The sequence below is a fragment of the Hippopotamus amphibius genome, chromosome 13 (assembly GCF_030028045.1).
Source record: "Hippopotamus amphibius kiboko isolate mHipAmp2 chromosome 13, mHipAmp2.hap2, whole genome shotgun sequence".
Taxonomy (NCBI): domain Eukaryota; kingdom Metazoa; phylum Chordata; class Mammalia; order Artiodactyla; family Hippopotamidae; genus Hippopotamus; species Hippopotamus amphibius.
In genome coordinates, this window is record NC_080198.1 from 42,254,343 (window position 1) to 42,273,898 (window position 19,556).

The following is a 19,556-nucleotide window of genomic DNA, read 5'->3' on the forward strand; positions in this document are numbered from 1 at the left end:
GTCCTCGGCCACGTTGGAGGGGAACAGACATTTATAAACTGCTCCTCAGGGGCCACTGTTTCGGGGAGAGGAAGCCCATGGTGGCAGGGCCCTGAGTTCCCTCCTCCACTTCTATGGAAGCAGCCCAGACTGACCTTTGAACTAGGACTTCTGCCTTGTCAGGACACAATGACCCAGGGGGGAGGCAGGGACCACTTCCCTAGCTGCTTCCTCCTTTCACACGCTCTTTACTCTAGGCCTCTGCTCCTCTCCTTCGTGGAGGGCCTCCTCTGAGGAGTCTGCCCTGACTCCTCGCTTGCTGCACCCCCAAGGCACCAGGCATCCCTCTTTTAGCATGTCTGGCTCCCCAAATGGCAGTGCCCATCTGTCCCCACCAGAAGGGGAGCTCTTGAGATGCCAGGACTTCAAGTGTCTCGGGCATCCTCTGGGCCTTGTCTGATCCCTGACTCTTTGGCTCCAAGTTCCAGATGCTGCTTCAGGCTGGACAAAGCTCTGACAGCCATGGCCTCCCTCACCTCTACCAGACCTGCAGAGGCCCAAGGGACAGACCCTGGGCTTCCTGTGGCTGGGAGCACCCCCGAGGGGCCCGGCCCAGAACAGGGACACTCTGCCACCCTCACAAATCCTCTCCCTAGCCCAAGAGGGGAACCTGGGCCTTCTGCTCCTTGAAGCTGCCCCCAGGCTCACCACTGTGTCCCGGCCTCAGCCCCGCGGGCAGCAGCTGCCAGCCTGGCGATTCCCACAGGCGGCCCAGGAGCTGCAGTAACTGAGCTCCGGGGGCCTGCCTCTTCCCCCCCCATCACAGTTCCACCCTTTCCCATGGCCTGGCCCAGCCTCAGTCCCGACCGGGAGCCTAATGCAGTCAGACTGGAGATGGGGCTGAGCTGGAGTGCTGACTTTGGTGGGGGGCTGGCCCAGCTGAGGAGAGAGGTGGGGTATCTCAAGGAATCCAGGCGAATGCCCTCCACCCCTCCAGTGCTCCTTCTAGGGAATCCAGGGAACCCGGCAATAGCATGTCAGACCTGGCCCCCAGTTTACAATGAATCCTCCAATTTCTCATCTGAGATGAGAGGGGTCAGGCTTTGGGACACCCACCCCTAGTCAAACCAGAGTTGCTCAGCTCAGAGGCCAGGGTCCCAGGGAGCCTTGATTCCTCCCCAGCCAGAGGACGTCTCTCCAGACACTGGGGTCCCTCCCTTAGCTTGGTATCTGTCCATCCCTCTGCCTGGGGAGGGTCTCCATGGCCAGGCCTAGCTCCTTCTCCAGCTTTCAAGAGCAGGATTAGATACCCATCTCAGGAGCCCTTCTCCCCTACACACACACACACACACACACACACACACACACACACGTTCCTCACACCCAGGCTCCCTACCAAGGCTTTCCTCACTGGGAAGGCAGTTAACAAGCCCCTCAACCAGCCTTTATTCATCCCCACAGATCCATCGCTAAACCGTCTACTGAGGATCAGATGATTCCTGAAATACGAAAGTAATGATGCTAAAAGCAAGTATTTATTGAGCCCTTCCTAGGTGCCAGGCTCTGCTCTCTGCGTCCATGAACTAATTCGATTCTCCCAAGAACGCAGGAGGTGGGGACTTTGTCTCCATTTTAGAGATGAGGAGATTGAGGCACAAAGAGGTTACCTTAAAGGATGCTCTAGTAGGTAGAATAATGGCCCCACCCCACCCCACGCCAAAGACAACCACATCCTAATCCCTGGAAACTATAAAGTTCATTTATACGGCAAAAGGGACTTTGCAGATGTGATTAAATTAAGGATCTGGAGATTATCCTGGATTATCTGGGTGGGCCTAATGTCATCACAGGGTCCTGGTAAGAGAAAGAGGGAGGCGTCAGCATGATGCTTGTGAGAGACTCCACCAGCTGTTGCTGACTTTGGAAATGGAAGGGGGCCAGAGCCGAGGATTTCCTATAGCCCCTAGAAAACAGAAAAACCTAGAAAACGAATTCTCCCCTAGAGCCTCCAGAAAGGATTACAGCCCTTGCTTTTAGCCCAGTGAGAACTTTTTTGGACTTCCGACCTCTAGAACTACAAGGTGATAAGTCCATGTTGTTTCAAGCCACTGTTTGCGGTAATTTGTTACAGCAGCCACAGAAAACGACTGTGGGTACAAAGCTGGTCAACGGCAGAGCCCAGCTCTGAGGCCTGGCTGTCCTGATGCAGGCATCCACTCTGAGCCCTGCTGATTCCTCTCCATCTCTTCACGGTGACACCAAAGGGCCCCTGGTCCTTTCCCTCACCTCCAGACTGAAGGGCCTGTGGGAGTCACACTGCTTCAGGCTCTCACTGCCAAGTGGGAACGCTATCCCACGCTTGGACTTTGCCACTCACAAGGCAGGATGAAAACCACAGGGTGGTGGGCTATGTAAAGTGTGAGCAGACGGCCATCCAAGAAGAGGAACAGAATTATTTGTCATTTTTAAGAACAAACCTCACGTGAGCACATGTGTTTGGCTCTGTGTGGGAGACAGGGTGATCTCGGAGCCATTGAACTGCTCCAAGATAGGATATTATGAGAAACCAGGCCCACCTCTGGCTGGGCTGGGCAGGAAGGCTTCCTGGAGGAAGCATCTAGACAGGCACTGGAGGCTGGTTAGGGTTCCTCCAGCAGTCAGTCAGCCCAGCTGGTTCTGGTGAAGCTCAGGACTGGGGAGACCCCCGTCTGGGGAGCCAAGCCTCTCCCAGCTGTGCACACAACACTCACAGCTCTCATCAGAGTGGAGAAAAGGCTGCTCGGCAGACAGCAGCAGGGCGGACAGGCCGCCTTGGGCCAGAGGACTTGGCTGGACACAGAGGTGAATCAAAGTCTAACATCAAGACCTAGGGAAGAGCCAGAGTAGACAGCCCTCTGACCCCTGTCAGCCAGGGCCTGGGTCGCACGGTGGGAAAAGACAAGGGCTGTCTGAATGAATTTTGGCTTTTCCAGACACAGCAATGCCTTAGGGTGAGGTGCACAGACTCCAGTCTCTGCCACTTGACTGCTCAAAACCCTGCCTGGCTCTCCTATCCTTGAGGGCGGCCCTTCCATTATTCTCAGTCATTCCCGTGCATGTGTGTGAGTGTGTGATCTTTGCCTACCTGGACCGAGCCTTTAGTCCATGTGACTCTGCCCAAGCATCCCTGGGTCCCCCATGGAGCCACGCAGGCAGCCAATACTAGAGAGAGAGAAGTCAAGTGCACGCCTGGCCAGGGCACACCTGTTTGCACTTCCTGGTGGTTTCAGGCCGATGACTGAGCTGGTTTCATGTGTGGGCAGAGGCAAAGGCCAGCTCTCCAGGGCTGAGCTCAGCTGAACATCTTCAATCCTGTCATGTCATTGTCCCCAAACACCCACTCCCAGCCTCATAATTAAAATGCCAGCAAGGACTGCCAGCCTGGGTTGTGGGGAATGCCTGAAACTGGAGCTGCCTGTCTTCAGATCCTAAGGAGTCCAAAAACTCCCAAAGAGAAGGGAATTAACAATCGGGGTATTTTCATATATTTTTGCTATTAAATGAACACACACACACACACACACACACACACACACACACGGTTTGATTGCCTATTTGAGTCTTCTAGGGGAATGTGGGAGGATTTTGTGAACAGATCCTAGGCACCCAGGAAGGCAAACTGCTGCTTGCCGTGAACGAGCAGGCTCTCTGAATGTGACTGCAGTGGAATTTGGAGTTCTGTTGGTTTCTTTTATTTAATCCTGGCAGGAACACATTCTGCAGGATCATAACAAAAATACATTGGAAAAAAAAAAAAAAAAAAAATACATTGGAAAAAAGTCTACATGCCCATATTTACTTTTTAGGCAGCTTCCCAGGGACACCCTGCAAGCGTGGAGTCCAGAGCAAAGCTGAACTGAGTTATCGCACACTCGCCAGCCAGCATTTCACTGGGAATGCCTGGATTGTCCCAAGTGAGCGGGATTTCTTTCTGTAGGGCAGGGGCTGCATTCCTTCCCCCTTTAAAGTCAGTCTTTGCTCCTACTGCCCTTTCCAAAGGGCCTGGCACAGAACTTTGTACGTTGGGGACTGGGATGTTTGAACAGCTATAGAAATATATACCCACAATCAGTTTCAGTTTTGCAACATGAAAAAGTTCTAGAGCTCTGCGACAAAACAATGTGCCTACAGTTAACATGGCTCTATTGGACACTTAAAAATGATTAAGATCGTCAACCCTATGTTACATGTTTTCTACCACAATGAGAAAAAAATGTAAGTGGAGAGAAAGTTCATAATTCAAAACCTGAAATCTGTGTGCATTACAAGCGCACGGTGACGGCTAGCGGGCATGGGGCTTCTTTTGGGGGCGATAAAAACGTTCTGGAATTAGATATGCTGAGGCTTGCACCACCTTATGGATATACTAAAGTCCACTGAATTGTATACTTCCAATGGTAAATTTTATGGTAGGTAAACTATATCTTGATTGAAAAAAAAAGGGAAATGCATGAAGAGCTTGTGGATTTCTAGGCCTCACACTGCTGATTCTGGTCTGGAAGGGGCCAGGAATCTGCATTTTCAACAAACTTCCCAGGTGCCGCCGGCAGACGCACACTTGGAAGCGACTGCCTTAGAGCAGTGTACACACAAATCACGGAGACCCTCCTAAAACGTGGATTCTGGGCCTGAGATTCAGCCATTTCTATAAGATCCTTGTGCTGCTGCTGCTGCAGGTCAGTGAACCACACTTTGATGGCAAGACTCAAGGACACAGAGGGGCTGCTCCCAAACCCTACAACCCAGGCCCCTCTTCTCCCTCAGAGCCCCCCGAGCCCGCTAAGGGCGCTATTGGAGGCCAGCCGTGCGCGCCCATCCGCAGGCCGTGCCGCTCAGGGCCCCACACGGGGCCTCGCAGGTGCTGAGCCACTTCCCTGGGGCAGCTGCCCTGAGAGACAAGGGCAGAACCCTCAGGCTTGGTCCCGCCGGGCGGAACCAGCCCCTCACAGCCTCCGTGCCACCACTCGGCGGACCCTCTGGCCAGGCTGGGGACCGCATTGCCCCTACCATCTCCCTGGCCCACCTGCCTCCCTGACCTCAGCCGCCCTGCGGCCCAGCCTTGCAGGAACCCTGGGGCTGCAGCTGCATCCCTAGGGGCTGCGGTGGCTGCCAAACAGAGCTGGGTTGGTTAGATACCTGGAGGAGAAGCCCCAGCTGGGAGCCGGAGCGTGCTTTCACGGAGGCCACGCCCTTGGAGTGGGGCCAGAGACAGGCTCAGAGCAAGAAGAAGGCTGGCCTTTCCTCCTGCTGCACTGCTCTCACCAGGCGATGCCCACATGCCGGCGGGAAGGACAACTCCTCGCGTGGTTGTCTAATCCCTCTGAGGGGACTGTAAAATTCCCAAGGGGGCAAGGACAAGGTCTTTTTCAGCTCGATACCCCCAGGGTGCCGGACAAAGTGTGTGGCACCTACAGGGAGCTTGGGAACAGTTGCAGAATGGCTTGAAATTAAATCCAGGACCACCCTTACCTCACAGATTAAGGTGCAGCTGTGAATAGCAGGCCACTCCCTGAATATAGTCCTTTCCCACAGTGTCTGCCCACCCTAGGGACCACCCTGCTGATGCCACAGCATGGCCTGCGAGGGGAGGGGGCTTCCCTGGATATACACGTCTCGGGATCCCCAAGAGAAAGGTAGGAGCCAGTTGGAAGACGTGGAGAGTGTCTGCATGCAGAAAGCAAACGGGGCCCTGAGGGCCCCTGGCTGGCCCCTGGGTTTGGGATCAGGCATTGGGGCACAGGTGGGCAGACGGGGGAGCCAGGAAGGAGCATCCTCAACCCTGCCTAGACAGGAAAGGCCCCCGAGCAGTCAGCATCTGTCTTGGTTACTCCGTCTCCCACTGGGCAGCTGCTTTCCTGAAGCCTCCTGCCCTGCCCAGAGGTTAATGGGTGAGAGCTTCACTTTGACCTCAGAAAAGGTCTGTGCAGAGGGGGAACCGACGGCGGACCTTGGGGAGCTCTCCCCACAACTAATCACACCGCTGAGCCCAGCAGCATTGATTCAATTAACAGGCAAGCCAGATGCAGCTAAAGCAAAGCTGCCCAGGCCCTCACGGTGAAACACAGACGCCTCTGACCCCACAACCAGACATCTGCCCTCCCTGAGAGGCTCCCTGTATGTGGCACCTTTTCTGAAGCCCAGAGAACAGCCATTTCCCCATCCCATGCTCGGCCCGAATGGGGCCCTCCTAGGGCCCCAAAGACTAGTACCCATTCCTATTCACACTGCAACTCTCCCATTGCTCTCCTCCGCAGCCTGCAGCTTTTTTAGGCTGTGGTTTATATAATTTAACACTAACCAGAGTTCTTTGAGATACTCTGAAACTGCAAACATTTTGTCAACACCTAATCAAAAAGCAAGTGTTGCCTCCCTCGAAAGAGGCCCACGTGTGAATCAACCAGAGGCCTCTTTATTGGGAAGCGGTTTCTCCTTGGCTGAGCCCTGGGGACCTGCTTGAGGTCCCAGCCAGTAGGCAGGGAGGTGCAGGGCTCAGGCGCTGCAGTGGGAGGGGGCATGTGGAGCCAAGAGCAGAACCAGGGGACACTGACCAGCCTCATTTCTTCTGGGATCCCCAGTAGCTTAGCTTCTAGGACATTTCTCTCCTGAAGAATCAGAGCCAAATTTCCCAAACGCTCGGGTGGCCACGATCCCCTGGGATCTTGTTAACATGCAGGTGCAGATTCGGCAGGGCTGGGGTGGAGTCCGAGAGACTGGTGTCCATCCCACTCCCAGGTGACAACTGTGTGCTTGCCTGAGGACCGACCGGGTATCAGCACCACCCTCAGCCCTACACGCCCCGTCCGCCCCCACCACCTCCGCCCCGTGTGGGGCCCACACAGCAGGGATGCACTGCAAAGGATATGAATGAACCAAGATCTTCACGGCTGCTCTCCGGATGGGGTGGAAGGGGCTGAGGACGTACAAGGCATTGGTGGCACTGAACCGGAAGATGGTCTTGCCTTTGTTCAGGACGATGAAGGTCTGTGGACGGAGAGCTGCTTTAGGTCGGGTGGCAGCCCCTAGGCTCTTATGGAGAGAGGCTTCTGGGGGACAGCTATTGGCTCAGAGCCCTAGAACTCTGGCGAAGGGGTAGGGTGAGAGGAAGAGAGGGCCTGAGGGAGGCGTGGGGGTAGGAGCAGCCAGCACATTTGGCAGGCCAGTGGACCCTCACTGGGTCTCCCGTGGTTGGGGTGGGATGAGATCAAGTTTAAGGGATTGTCAGGTTGGGTGGATTTCATTTCATTTCAAAATTATGGTCCCAACCAGAAGAGGCCTTTCATGATCCTAGCTGAGCTGTTCTCACAGCAGAGGCGGGGACCCAGCTCATGCGCCCTCCTGCCCCTCTCCCTTCTGACCCCTCTGTGCTTCCCCACCAGGCCTGATGAGGGAGCCGAGGCAGCAGGGAGGACCAGTGGGTGAGAGTGGGGAGGGGGCCGTGCAGAACCCAGCCCAGGAGAGAGACGCTCTCCCGGGGACCCTGTCTCCTGGAGTCCAGACACATGGCAGCCCCATCTGGCCCCAGAGGACACGACCTAGTGTCTTCCTCGGGGGATCATCTGCAGCTAGGGTAAACCCACTCCCCACGCTTCCAGAAGATTCTATCTACACAGCACCGTGGGGCATGGGAGTGGACAATGGGTGCTGCAGGCTGCGCCACGAGCACATCGAGTGGGCATTTGAGCCCACCGCCGCCCTTGAGGACAGCAGTCCATCCCCCCCGCCCAGGCTACCGCAGGTGCAGCTGAGGCGGCGCAGCCTGGGGCTGTTTCCCCCGGGGCTAAGCTGGTGAGATAAGGTTCCATTTACTCTGGGCTGGGGACGCAAGTTGACCAGATAGATGCGGACTGAAGGTTCTGTTACGGTGCCTGCATCACCCCATGGGGCGGCAGGCAGTGTGGCCAAGGGCCAGCAAGGAGAGACAGGAGGTTAGAGACCAGAATGCTGCCTGAGGTCACCACTCAAGTGTCCCCGCTCACAGGAATAGGAGAGAGCGTGTCCCTGACTCCTCCCCGGCTCAACTGCCACCAGCCCCCCGAAGCCCAGCCCAGCCCTGGCCCACCCTCCTTTGGGTCCCCCTGCCACGACTCCTGCCTGTCCCAGCTAATTCCAACCCTATCGCCACTCTTGACGCACCACTCAAACCTTGACTCCTCCCTAGCTGTGGCCTTCACCCTGACCCTAATTCTTACTTCCAGCTCTGACCAACCAAGACCTAGTAGGCCCACCCACCCTGACTCATCCCCACGTCTAATCTAACTCTGACCCCAACCATGGCCCCAGGCCCCCACCTTAACCCCCAACCTGAGCCCCCATAACATGGCCAATGCCCAGCAAATTCTCTGGGGCGGGGGTGGCGGCTGCATGCTGCCCCTGGGCGGGAGAGGGATCCCATGCTGTGTTCTGGGGCCCAAGCGGGACTCAGGGCCCGACTCCAACTCGCACACACACCAGGGCCAGGAGGAGTCCTCCAGGACTGAAAATCTAACCACAGATGGGTCCCGAAGTAGACCCTCCACAAGGAGACAAGACTTCATGTGTGTCTGCCTGCTCCCTCTTTCATAACACCAGACAATCTCAGGCTGCATAATTCTGGCCTTTTATTCCGGAACTCCAAAGTTAAGGTGATTAGAATATAGATCGCTAATGACTCACTCTCCCAAGGACCAGGGAAGCTGACCCCAAACAGAGCCCTGTGCGGAGGCGAGGCCCCCTCGCTGTGCGCCACGTCGGCAGGGATGCTGCGGGGAGGAGGGGGCAGGGGTGGGCAGCAGTCACCTTTTGGGTGCTATAGAAGGGGTCCAGGTCCTCCAGGGGCTCCCCGATGAGCTCTCGGGGTGGCTTGCCATAGAGATCCGGCAGCTTTTTGGAGGCCTGCAGGTCCAGCTGGGGCCGGGGAGCCTCCTCTTCGGGCAGCCCGTCTCGGCTCTCCTGCGAGGCGGCCGAGCCTCGGGCCTGCTTCTCCGCCATGCGCTTCTCGATGGCCGCCAGAGACTCCCGGGTGAACCTGCGGAAGCTGCTGGTGCCCCGAGGTAACAGGAAGTTTGCCATCTTCTCATCCTGCTTCTGGGGCACAGGCTGTCCTCACGCTGCCTGTGGGGAAGCTGGAAGACACAGACATGGGGCTGATGCTGTGCCCAGGGCCAAGGGGTGGGGTGGCCAGATCTGTGGCGGGGTGGCTAGGCTGGTGGAGGGAAGGACCAGCATCTTTGCAAAGATGCTCCCCCCCACCCCACGCTCCACAGGTATACCTGGTGGATGCCAATCCCAGCAAACCCAGAGCCCTCCAGGCTGCAGGGAACACATGGGGGCCCGCAGGAGGGTCACTCCTCCCTTTCCCATCCCAATGAGCACGTTTGAATGCAAGTAGGCACGCGTGACTGGGTCACTGGGGCCCTTCATTCTATCCCACTTGATACAAAAGGACACACTCGCGCCTGTTGGTTCCTTAACCAAGCCCACTTTGAGACGCTTCTCACAACTGGTGCCGACACACCCTGGGCCGATGGGGATGCGCCATGGGGCAGGGAGGGGCCTGATATCTTTGTATTTCAGATCTTTGGCAGGGTTTGTCCTGAACAAATGAATGATGGAATGAATGATGAATACGTAGGCAAGGGGCAAGGGCGTTAGAAGGTACCCAGTGCTGCCCTTCTTCTCAGCTTGTCACCTCTGCAGCAAACTCTTGGAGCCTAGGAGGGAGATCAGAGACCTCCTGGGCCAACGTCCAAATTCTGGGCTTCTTTTCCAGGCAGATCCTTGGCCAGAGTGATGAGACCAGAGGGTGGGACCTGTCTGGTCTCCCCACGGCACCACGCACCTGCGTGGGGAAGGGTGCTCAGACTTCACCTGGAGCACGGAGGTGCCAACATCTGGCAACTGATGGGGTATCTGGATCTGCTGACTGAGGCCCAGGCAAGTCCTGCAGGTTTTTGGAAACTGCTGGGTAACAGCTTGGCAGCTGCCATCCAGATGTTGGCACCCTGGTGCACACAGCTGCCGCAGAGCCCCCTGAGAGGATCTCAAAGAAGTCCCCAGAGTGAGGCATTCTTCCAGAGATGGGAAACGCTGACAGAGCATCCCAGACTCCTTGCGCCTCCACTCACTACCCTCCCCCTGAGTCTGAACAAAGGAGGGCCCATCCCAAGCGACAGCAGAAGCCTCCACTAGGACGTCCAGCCGGCACCCACATGTGACACCAAACCGGGAGAATGTGGCCCCCAGTGGCCTCAGATGATCCAGGACCTGGTGTGAACAGGCTCTGACTCTGACACAGAGGCCAGAGAATGTGCACCCGACTGCCCCACCAAAACAGGATGTGGTTGGCAGCTCCTGACTGGGACGCCACTGCCACCAGGAGGGGGAGGCCATGTTGCTAATTACCACATCAAACCCGGCAGGGCCGGGCACCTGCTGGAGATCTCTGCCAGGACAGAATCCCTTTCCATCAAAGACCAGCTCTGCCTTGATCTGACTCCTGGGACACATGTCACCAATGACCCCAGTGAGCGGCTGCCACACCGACCCCTGCACACAGGCTGCCAAGGGCCTAGGCTCCAAGTGCTGTGAAGTAGGCACCTGGCCAGGTGACAGGTAAACACTGAGCAAACACAACACAGCCAGGTCTCAAAAGGGCACCTCTGGTCCCCGGGGGAGGTGCAGCACGGAATGTGTGAAGGGAAGTCAGAGGAGAGAAGTCCCAGGACGGACACTGTCAGAACCACCCATCCTTCAGCCTCTTGTTCTTCTGTTTCGCTCCAGTCAAGTTAAAGGAACATCTTTCTTGAAAACAGCAGATGAAGGAGCAGGTCCCTATTTAATAAAAGCCTGTCCCTGCGTGAACAAAGAGAGGTGTCTGTAATACTCGTCACCAAATGTGAATGGTGATTTTTTTCCCTTGGCTGGTGGAAATTCAGGTAATTTTAAACTTTCTTCTTCTTGCTTTTCTTCAGTTCTTGAATTATTTATGATGATCTTGCATTGTTTTTTCAAAAACAATAAAGTCATTATTCTTTTTATTTAAAAAAACAAAAAACAAAAAACAAGCCAGCCTGGATGACAGCAGCCCCTTCCTTGCAGGGCAATCCTCTCCACTGTGAGCAAAATCACTAGTCCCGTAAATCAGGAAGCCTCCTCTTTTGCTTAGAATTATTTCCTAAAAATAGTGTTCTCTGTCTCACTGTATCCATATGGGTCCACACGCCTGCAAGGGTTCTGCAGACACGTGGATGCCCATGGACCTACGGAGGCTTCACCGGTACATACTGGCATGTGTGTGTGTGTGTGTGTGTGTGGTATGTGTGTGCTGTGTGTGGGTGTATGTGCATGCAGGCTTGTACCTGCATATACATCTGTTTTCATAAAGGTGTTTTTAAAATTTGTATTGAAATCAACTGTTCATACAGATTGGTGCCTATAGCCTAAGTATACACACAGGTGGATGAATTTCTACAAACTGAACTCACCCAGTAACTAGCACCCAGGTCAAGAAATAGATCATTTCCAGTCCCTCTGACTGGGGTTCCCCTCCAGTCACCAACTGGATAACCACTCTCCCGACTGCTAACAGTCAGGAGACTAGCTTTGTTTGTCTCTGCAGTTCAGAGGCACCTAACAGACCTCTTGGAGTGACAGGTAAAAAATTGGGGGCGGGGGTAGAACTGCATCTCATTCTCATTAACCTTTACCTGAAATTTAACAGTTCCTTCCATTACGAATGTAGGCAGCAAAACAGAAGTGTTAGCAGTACCTGCGACCAATAGAAATGCAGCTATTTCCCTGTCCCATTACAGGGGCTGCAAGTATCGCAAATATCATTAGTGCCATGGCTACTTTAAAATTACAATACTTATTAGATGTTATTATTTAACATAGTAATAGCAGAGGCCCAATGATGGGGCCCTGGGTCCTTGGAAGGGTCTTGCCTCAGCTGGCCTCCAGCAGGGCACCCGAACCCCTGGGACTCGGAAACCAGAATCCAGATGAAGTTCCCTGTTCCCCAGCAGCCAGCTAGCTTCAGGTTCCAAAGTAAACCTGCCAAGAGCATCCTTTGTCTCTGGGTCCCTACAGGCGGCTCACTGTGGGCGGGTGGGATCCATTTTCTCCCTTGTTCTCCCGCTGCCTGCACCTGGCTCTGGCCCTGCCCTTCCTTCAGCAGCTCAGGGCCCACACCCTGCTGAGGCTGAGACTGGCTGATCCCTGGCTGCAAGCTTTCCGGGAATGCCAGCGTAAGGGGAGGTCGGGGTAGATCTGACGACACTCCAGGCTCTGGCCCAGCCATACCCCTCAGGCTTAGGAGGGCAGGCCCCCAGCTTTGCAGGGAGGACCCACTTCTGGCTGCGGAAGTGCAGGGAGCCTCTGCCTCGCATGGCTCCATCACGTGGGGAAGACTGGACCAGATCTGATTCAAAGATCACACAAAAATCATGCCCCTCTAGATATGCGTGGCACCCCATGCCTCTCACCCTCACCCAGGACAGCCTCTCCACCGGAACCAGCTTCTCCACCTGCACCAGCCCTACACCTGCTCCCTCAGCTGGGAGAGCTTCTTCCAGATGATCCCTCCTCCTGGGCCAGTTTCCCCTGTCCTTTCAGTGTCACTTTGAGCTCCTGGGACCTCCTACTCCATCCTGTCTCAAGCTCATCAGCTTCTGTTACGAGGTACCTCTCTCCCTAAGTTCTGCGGGCTCCTGAGAGTTATGAGGAGCAAACTATGAACCCTCCTTTTCAAACTGGCTCCTCCTGACATCATTTCCTCGGACATTGGCCACAATCCCCCAACCCCACCTAACATCAGGCCTCCATCCCCAAGGCCACAGCCCCGGGATGGCCCTCCCAGTCCCAGCTGGGACCAGTCTGATCCCACGGTCCTCCTCCCGGATTGTGCGCCCACACTGACCTCCCTCCTCTGGGCCAGGAGACTGAACCCCACGTCCAGCCCTGGATCCCTTCCTGGCCTCGGCTGCTCTCTGACACTTGGTAAGGTGGTCTCCTCAAACATCTTGGAAACCTCTTCTTAGGGCAAAGCTGGGTCCCCCCTCCTCTGAGTCACTGGCCTGTAGGTACGGGAATTCACATCAGGGCGGAGAGGCTGTGGGGGGAGAACATTGATGGTTCACACCGGAAACTGGACCCCTCTAGACTGTCTCATCTTTTTGTCTCTTCCTGAAAGAAGATTTCCTGAATGCCCAGGGCACACAGCTGGTGCCCATCAATGGTGGTTACGATGCCGTGACGCAGGACAGACAGCCCAGCAGCCTGCAGTGCAGCCATGTAGTGTTGGGGTGGAGGAGGGACATGCAGGACTTCCCTGGTTTTAGCACTAAAATTCCTGCATCCCCAAATGCCCTTCAGTCCTGACAAACCGGGCCAGCTGGCCATCCCTGGGGTGAGGAGGAACCAGACTCCAGCCAAACCCCTCCTTGCAGCCCCTTCCTGCCCACTCCCCTCCCAGATCCTGAAGGCAGTTCCTGAGTCACGTCTGGCACTCTGGTCGCCTTGGAGTCAGAGCCTCTGGAACACAACAGGCAAAGAATATTCTTTGCCATGTAAATTTATTCAAAGAGCTCTGTGGAAGTGGTTCCCTGGCTTCCTAGAAAATCTCTGTGGGCTTCCTCTGCTTTGGGCGCCACCCTTCCACCCTGCAATTCAGGTGACCTCAGGCTGGAGCACCCATGACCCTGGGCACTATTTCCACCTGTGCCCTTCCGCTGCCCCTCAGTCCTGAAGGCTCAGGGAGAGGGTGCGGTGGCCCTGAAGCAGGGGCTTCCTCCCCACAGGTGGAAAGGTGTGATGATGAGAAAGGGGGAAAAGTCATCAGCAAAGAGAGTATGGTAGCTTGTAAGGAAATTTCCACTCGGTCTTGTTGAGATTCGCAACAAGGAAATGCCATGCGCCAGCGAACACAGCCCCGTGTCCAGGTCTGTTCAGCACTCTGTCTCTGGAAGGCTTCCTAGTCCTATGTGGGATAGGGGCATGGTTAGGGCTATGGCTTGGAAGCAAGACTTCCTGTGTGAACCTGGGTCGTGGCCACTTGTATGTCCTTGGGCAAGTTATTTGATGGTTTTATACCTCAGTTTTCCCACAGGTAAAGTGGGGTTAATAATGGTACCTATTTCACAGGGCTGTTTTGAGGCATAAGTGTAATTAATACTTGCACATGCTCGGCACACAGAAAGTGTCCAGTGAGTGTCATTTGCTATAATCATTGTGGCTACTGTTGCTATTCTTTTTCTCCTAAGAAATCCAGCTCAGAAGACCCTTCTCTGAAAAATCTTCTCACTGCCCACACCAGTCCTCCCCGCCTGGCTGGCCCTTTCCTCCTCTGCGTTCCTGGCACACTGCATTCCCATAGTGGCTTCATCACAGGGTAAGTTGCTTCCACATCTCCCTCTGTCTGTGTCCTGAGCTCCCAAAGCACAGTCTGGCCCCAAAGAGGTGCCTATAGAGGCCTGGTGAATGAAGGAATGAATGCACGAATGAATGAGTGCCAGATTAACCTTCCCATTGCCCAGCCACTAACCCACACTGTGACCTTGGACAACGTGAGTACCACTCCCCTCCCCCTTCTGGACCTCAGTGTCCTCAACCACGAGCGGGGCTGGGTCATCCCAGCAGCATCACTTGCTCATTAATGGCCTGGGACTGCAGGACTGCACTTATTTCATGCTTTTAACAATCCTAGGAAGAGGGGACATTATTATCCCTATTTTACAGAAAGGAAATCTGATGCTTCAGTCTGTCTGAAGCCAAGCCTGTGAGCCTAACCACCGCACGACACTGCCTTCCACCTCTGAGGGCCCGGAGAGCACGGAGGAAGGGTCAGGGCGATCCGTGGCCTGCCCACCTGGACTGAGCATATCTGTGATCCTCGCTCCAAAGCTAAGAGCCGGCCCATCCGCCTCCCCTGAGGCTGAGCCTCCCACTATACAGCCTGCGTGGCCAGATGCTCCCAGGGAGACCTGGCCAATTTCTGCCCTTGCCTGGAGTCAGCATTTTCTCTGACAGCAGTTTTCTCTCCAGCTCTCCAGACTGGGTAAGAGCTGCCCAGTCCCACAGGGAAGCTCCTCTGCACCCGTGGCTAGTGAGCACCTGGCATGTGGCTAGTGCCCATCCAGATGTGCTGCGGTTACAGCCACCCCGGTTTGGAAGGCTTAGCGCGATAAAGAATGTCAACCATTTCATTATTAACTTTTAAATATCGATTACAATTTAAACAGATCATATTTTGGCGATACGTACTGGGTGAAATGAAATATATTAAAATGAATTTCACCTGTTTCTTTTTACTTTTGAAAATGCAGCTACTAGAAAATTTTAGATTGCATATGTGACTTGCATTTGTAGCTTGAATACACCTCTGTTGGACGGTGCTGCCTTAGAGTTCTGGCCCCTGGGCCCTAAACCCTTACAGAACTCCACCAGCTTTGGGGCTGGGCCTCTGGCTAGCCTGGGGACGGGGGAGGAGAGGGAGCAGAAAACAGAGGGGAGGAAGGCTGGCAGGGCAGGGGATGGGTGGAAGACGAGGCGTCCTCCGCAGAACAGAAAGTGGCCACCCTGGTTTCTGGCCTTGGCTGTGGGTGGCTGTGCTGGCTCCAGCCACAGGTTGGGATGGGAGGGGGGAGGGGGGAAGGGGAGGGGTCGACAGTGTGTTTCAGGGCATCCCTCCTGCCCAGGCAATTATGTGCACAGTCCTGGCTCTCCTGGGGTAACAGCTTGGACAAAGGCTCAGCGGGGGTGCCAGCTGGTGCTCGTAGCCTGTGCATTCAGGTCCCTGCTCCCAGATCAAAGGCACATTGGCACGTCCTTGTGTGTGCGGGCCTCAGCTAACCGGCTCCCTGCAGGCTCCACTCCTTTGAGGCTGCACAGGCATTAACCCTGTTCAGTCTGGAGCCCGGTCACCGGGAAGAGGGGGCATCATGAAGGGGCTTTCCTTCTCTAGTCGCCATCCCAGCCCCCAGCAATCTGGGGAAGTCCTGCAGAATCATCCCTATCCCTCCCAGAGATGAACACGCCCACCCCAGAAGCTGGGGATGCCCTCATTTACATGCATTTGCATCTCATTTATCGCAACACTCAGGCTGAAGCCGAGGCTAATTCGGCTGACTGTAAAACCTCACCCGCTTGCTCTGCCCAAGTGATTCCCCAGGCAGGGATGAAAAGGGGGTCCCTGAGACCAGGCCCCTGAACTGGGAGCTGAGGGGAGAGCTGTATGGAGGGAGGGGCGCTCTTGACCTGAGCCCTGGATTCAGCCCAAGCCTCCTTCCTGCCTTTTCATCCCCCCTTCCCCATGTTAAGGACCGGCCCCGGGGGCTGGGAAGTGGCAGTTCATCTCATCATCTCCTCTGAGTGTCCAGTGGTGTTTTGGTGCCAGGCCAGGGGAAACACAAACTCCCCAGGTCATGCAGGGCCCCCTTCCCCCAAGCCCGATTCTTCCTCAGCACCCCCTGTACTGCTCCATGACTAAGGGATCTATAACGTGCGGAGCAGCTCTGAGCTGTCAGTCAAGGCGCAGCACTGCTCTGGCCCTGGGTCTCCTGGGTGGAGACCTGGATGATCTACTCTTCGGAGACCACAGAGCCCAGAAGTTGGAGAGCTGGCTCAGTCACCCTGGGGCACTTCTGCCCCAGACCCTCTAACAGCTACACCCACACAACACGTACAAACGGGCCAGAAGGGTGCCCACTTGTGGCCCAGGAAACACCCTCCTGGTACAGAGGTGCCTCCGAGACAGCAATCAGCACCCAAGTCTCTCTGCAGCCCAGTTCCTTCCAACTCACTTTCCTCAACAGCCGGCCTGAAAAAAGGCTCTGCAAGGGAACTGTGCCCGGATGCCACGGCAACCTAGGCGTGGATGGGGCACCTACTGCGTGCACTGAAGGAGATAGAAATGCCCCCAGAGAAACCTGGGAGCCCTGTGCTATGGGGTCATTGAGCCCCCAGAGGGATAAGCCAATCCACTAAAGCCACAAAGTCTGTGCCACAAAAGTGTCCGTGACACAGTAGAGCCAAATGTGCAATCCTTCTGCTTTGATACTCTTTTAAATTGAGGTATAATACACACACACAAGAAAATGCACAGATTTTAGGTATACGGTTGGATGAGTTTTAATAAATGTATATGCCTGTGTAACTACTACCCCTATTAAGATGGTCCCCTACTGTCCCTTTCCAGGCAATTTTTCTGACTTCTATCACCATAGATTAGTTTTGCCCGTTCTAGGACTTCTTATACATGGAATCATACCGTATGGGCTCTTGTGCGTCAGCTGATCTTGTGTAACATGATGCTTTTGAGAGTTTTACTTTTTATTTGCTGGTGAGTGCTATTTGCTACTTGTGCTATACACTGGGAACACAAAGTGGCCCATCTGGGGACAAGTTCTTACTGCAATCATAAAACACGAGGGCTGGAAGGGACCTGAAGTCCAGCAGTCTCTTGAGGATGGTCAGCCCCAGGGGATCCTTAGGCAGTTGTTTTCTCTCCTTCCCTCAGACATTTCTTGAAATGGAAGCTCAGCAATTACACATCCAATAAGCGCCCAGGCCCAGCAGGTGAATGGGGGCTTTCCCTACGTTTCCAGTTCTGTTATCAACTAGCTGTCACTTTATTTAAGTGGCAGTCAGTGCTGCTTGTGACCTAGCACGGTGGCAGGGTCAGCGCTGCAAATGGCCGGCTGAGCTCCTGTGCCTTCTTCTGCACAAGTCTGGCCGTGATGGGCAGGCCTCTGTCGTTCAGCCTCCCCGCACCCCCACAGCATTCGGGTGTCCCTTGGATGGGGCCCTGAGCCCAGCGAGGAATGGACCCAGGGCTGGGATTCTTCCCAGGAAAAGGCCCAGAAGCAGGCAGCAGCACTGGGCAGCAGAGGGCAGGCACCTTGGCTCTGAGGGGTTCTTTGGACCACCTTCCTGCTGTGGGCCCAGGTCGATGAGGCTGGGGCTTTGATGGCCATGCAGGAGGTATTGATTGGGCTGGGCTGGTCCCTCCCATGGTCTGATCTCCCCTCTGCCCCTCATCTTAGATCCTCCTGAGCACCTCCCAGGCCAGCTGGGATGGAGGGATGCTAATGTAGCCTGAGAACTGAGTTGGTACTTCAAGCCAGATTACTCTCCCCGCTCTGCTGTCCCTCTGAGAACTGCCTCTTGAGCCAGGTCCTTCCTTAACACAGGCCTTCAAGGAATCAATACTTGCCAGAAAGGTGTTTACCACCCTCCTGATGCCAGGAAGAGCCTTTCTACAGTTCAAGATCCATTCCCAGAAAGCATGGGGACTGCCTGGGCAAGGCCTGGGTGGGGCCAGGGAGACACCGGCTCTGGGCTCAGTGCCACCTGCATGCCTGTGTGACCTTGAGCCTGTAGGGTGACCAGGACCAGCCCTTGGCCTCTCAGGCTGTAAGGAGGGGAGTGGAAGCCCTTGGAGATGACGACAGTGGGATCTCCACGTGGATGAGGCATCTTCTCAGGCCCACACAGACACCATGAGAACAGCTTCGTCCTTCCACTCAGCTAATACCTCTGTGGGGACGTGACCTTCCACTGTCTCCCTGGGAGATTTAATCAGAAGAAGAACTGAAGAGGAGAGAATGTGAAAGAACTCCAGTTTCAGAGCATAAACATTCTTCCAAAAACGGGCCTGAAAGCTTGATCTGATCCCTTTCACCTCTCCAAATGCTGTGCATCTTCCATGGCTGGGCACCAATCCCACCTCCTCCAGGCAGCCTCTCCTGCCTGCTCTGGGCCACACTGACCTCCCACTGGGGAGGTTAAGTTTTCAACTCCAACCTCACATTTACTCCTGGGCAGACCCCTCTCCAGCCTGTGGTATGAACCTGGGAGGCCCTGAGGGTCTTTTCTGCCCATCCAGGGTAGTAAACAGAGGGAGGAATGAACAAGAGATTGACAAACTGTCCCATCAGACTCTGGTTTCAACAATCACAACATAATTTTCTGTCGGACTGGGGGCACACCAGATACCCCTCCAGGAAACAGAGTTGAGATGGGTAGACTATAGGCATCCAAGCTCCCAGCCCACAGCTGTGGTGACTCTGCAGGGATGGGGTGAAGCAGGCATGCCGGGGGAGGTGACATGAGTTTCAGAGTCCAAGAATCAGGTGGTTCCAGGGCTCTGCCAGCTGCGGTGGCTGCCCCCAAAGAGTCTGGTCCTGGATCTCCTCTGCCATTTGAGGGCCCCAGGTCCCAGGAGTTGACTTGGGGCCTCTATAAATAGCACCCATTCCATATTGATCATCTTAAAGAGACACAGTATGTTCCAGGCCCACAGAGAGGAGAAGTGTCTAAATATAGTGTCATCCCCAGGAACCACTGCCAGCCCGAGGTGAGTGGTATAGGCCACACATAAGGAGAAAGGCAGTCTTAAGGGGCTGACAACTGAGGCTGGGGGGGTGGGGGCGGGTGGAATGGAAACAAGGGACCTTTCCACCCCCACCCCAGTCCCTCTGCTCCAGCACAGTTGCCAACCCTGCTCAGGAGCTTGGCCCTGCCCCCGGGCCTTTGCACTGGCAGTCCCCTCTTTACAAGACATT

At 55.1% G+C, this 19,556-nt stretch overlaps 1 protein-coding gene across 7 annotated transcripts in view; it reads right to left on the bottom strand.

Moving 5' to 3' along the window:
- The window catches only part of SCN5A (sodium voltage-gated channel alpha subunit 5), a 100,613-nt gene that overhangs the window by 76,417 nt on the left and 4,640 nt on the right, over positions 1-19,556 (bottom strand). For 6 of the 7 annotated variants that reach the window (XM_057705808.1, XM_057705813.1, XM_057705811.1 and 3 more), the window contains exons 1-2: positions 8,794-9,066; positions 6,881-6,999 (exon numbers count right to left, since the gene is read on the bottom strand). In XM_057705808.1, coding sequence (XP_057561791.1) covers positions 6,881-6,999; positions 8,794-9,066 — 392 coding nt within the window. Of the gene's footprint in view, positions 1-6,880; positions 7,000-8,793; positions 9,120-19,556 lie in introns of those variants that run through there. The other variant, XM_057705807.1, reaches the window with a different exon arrangement.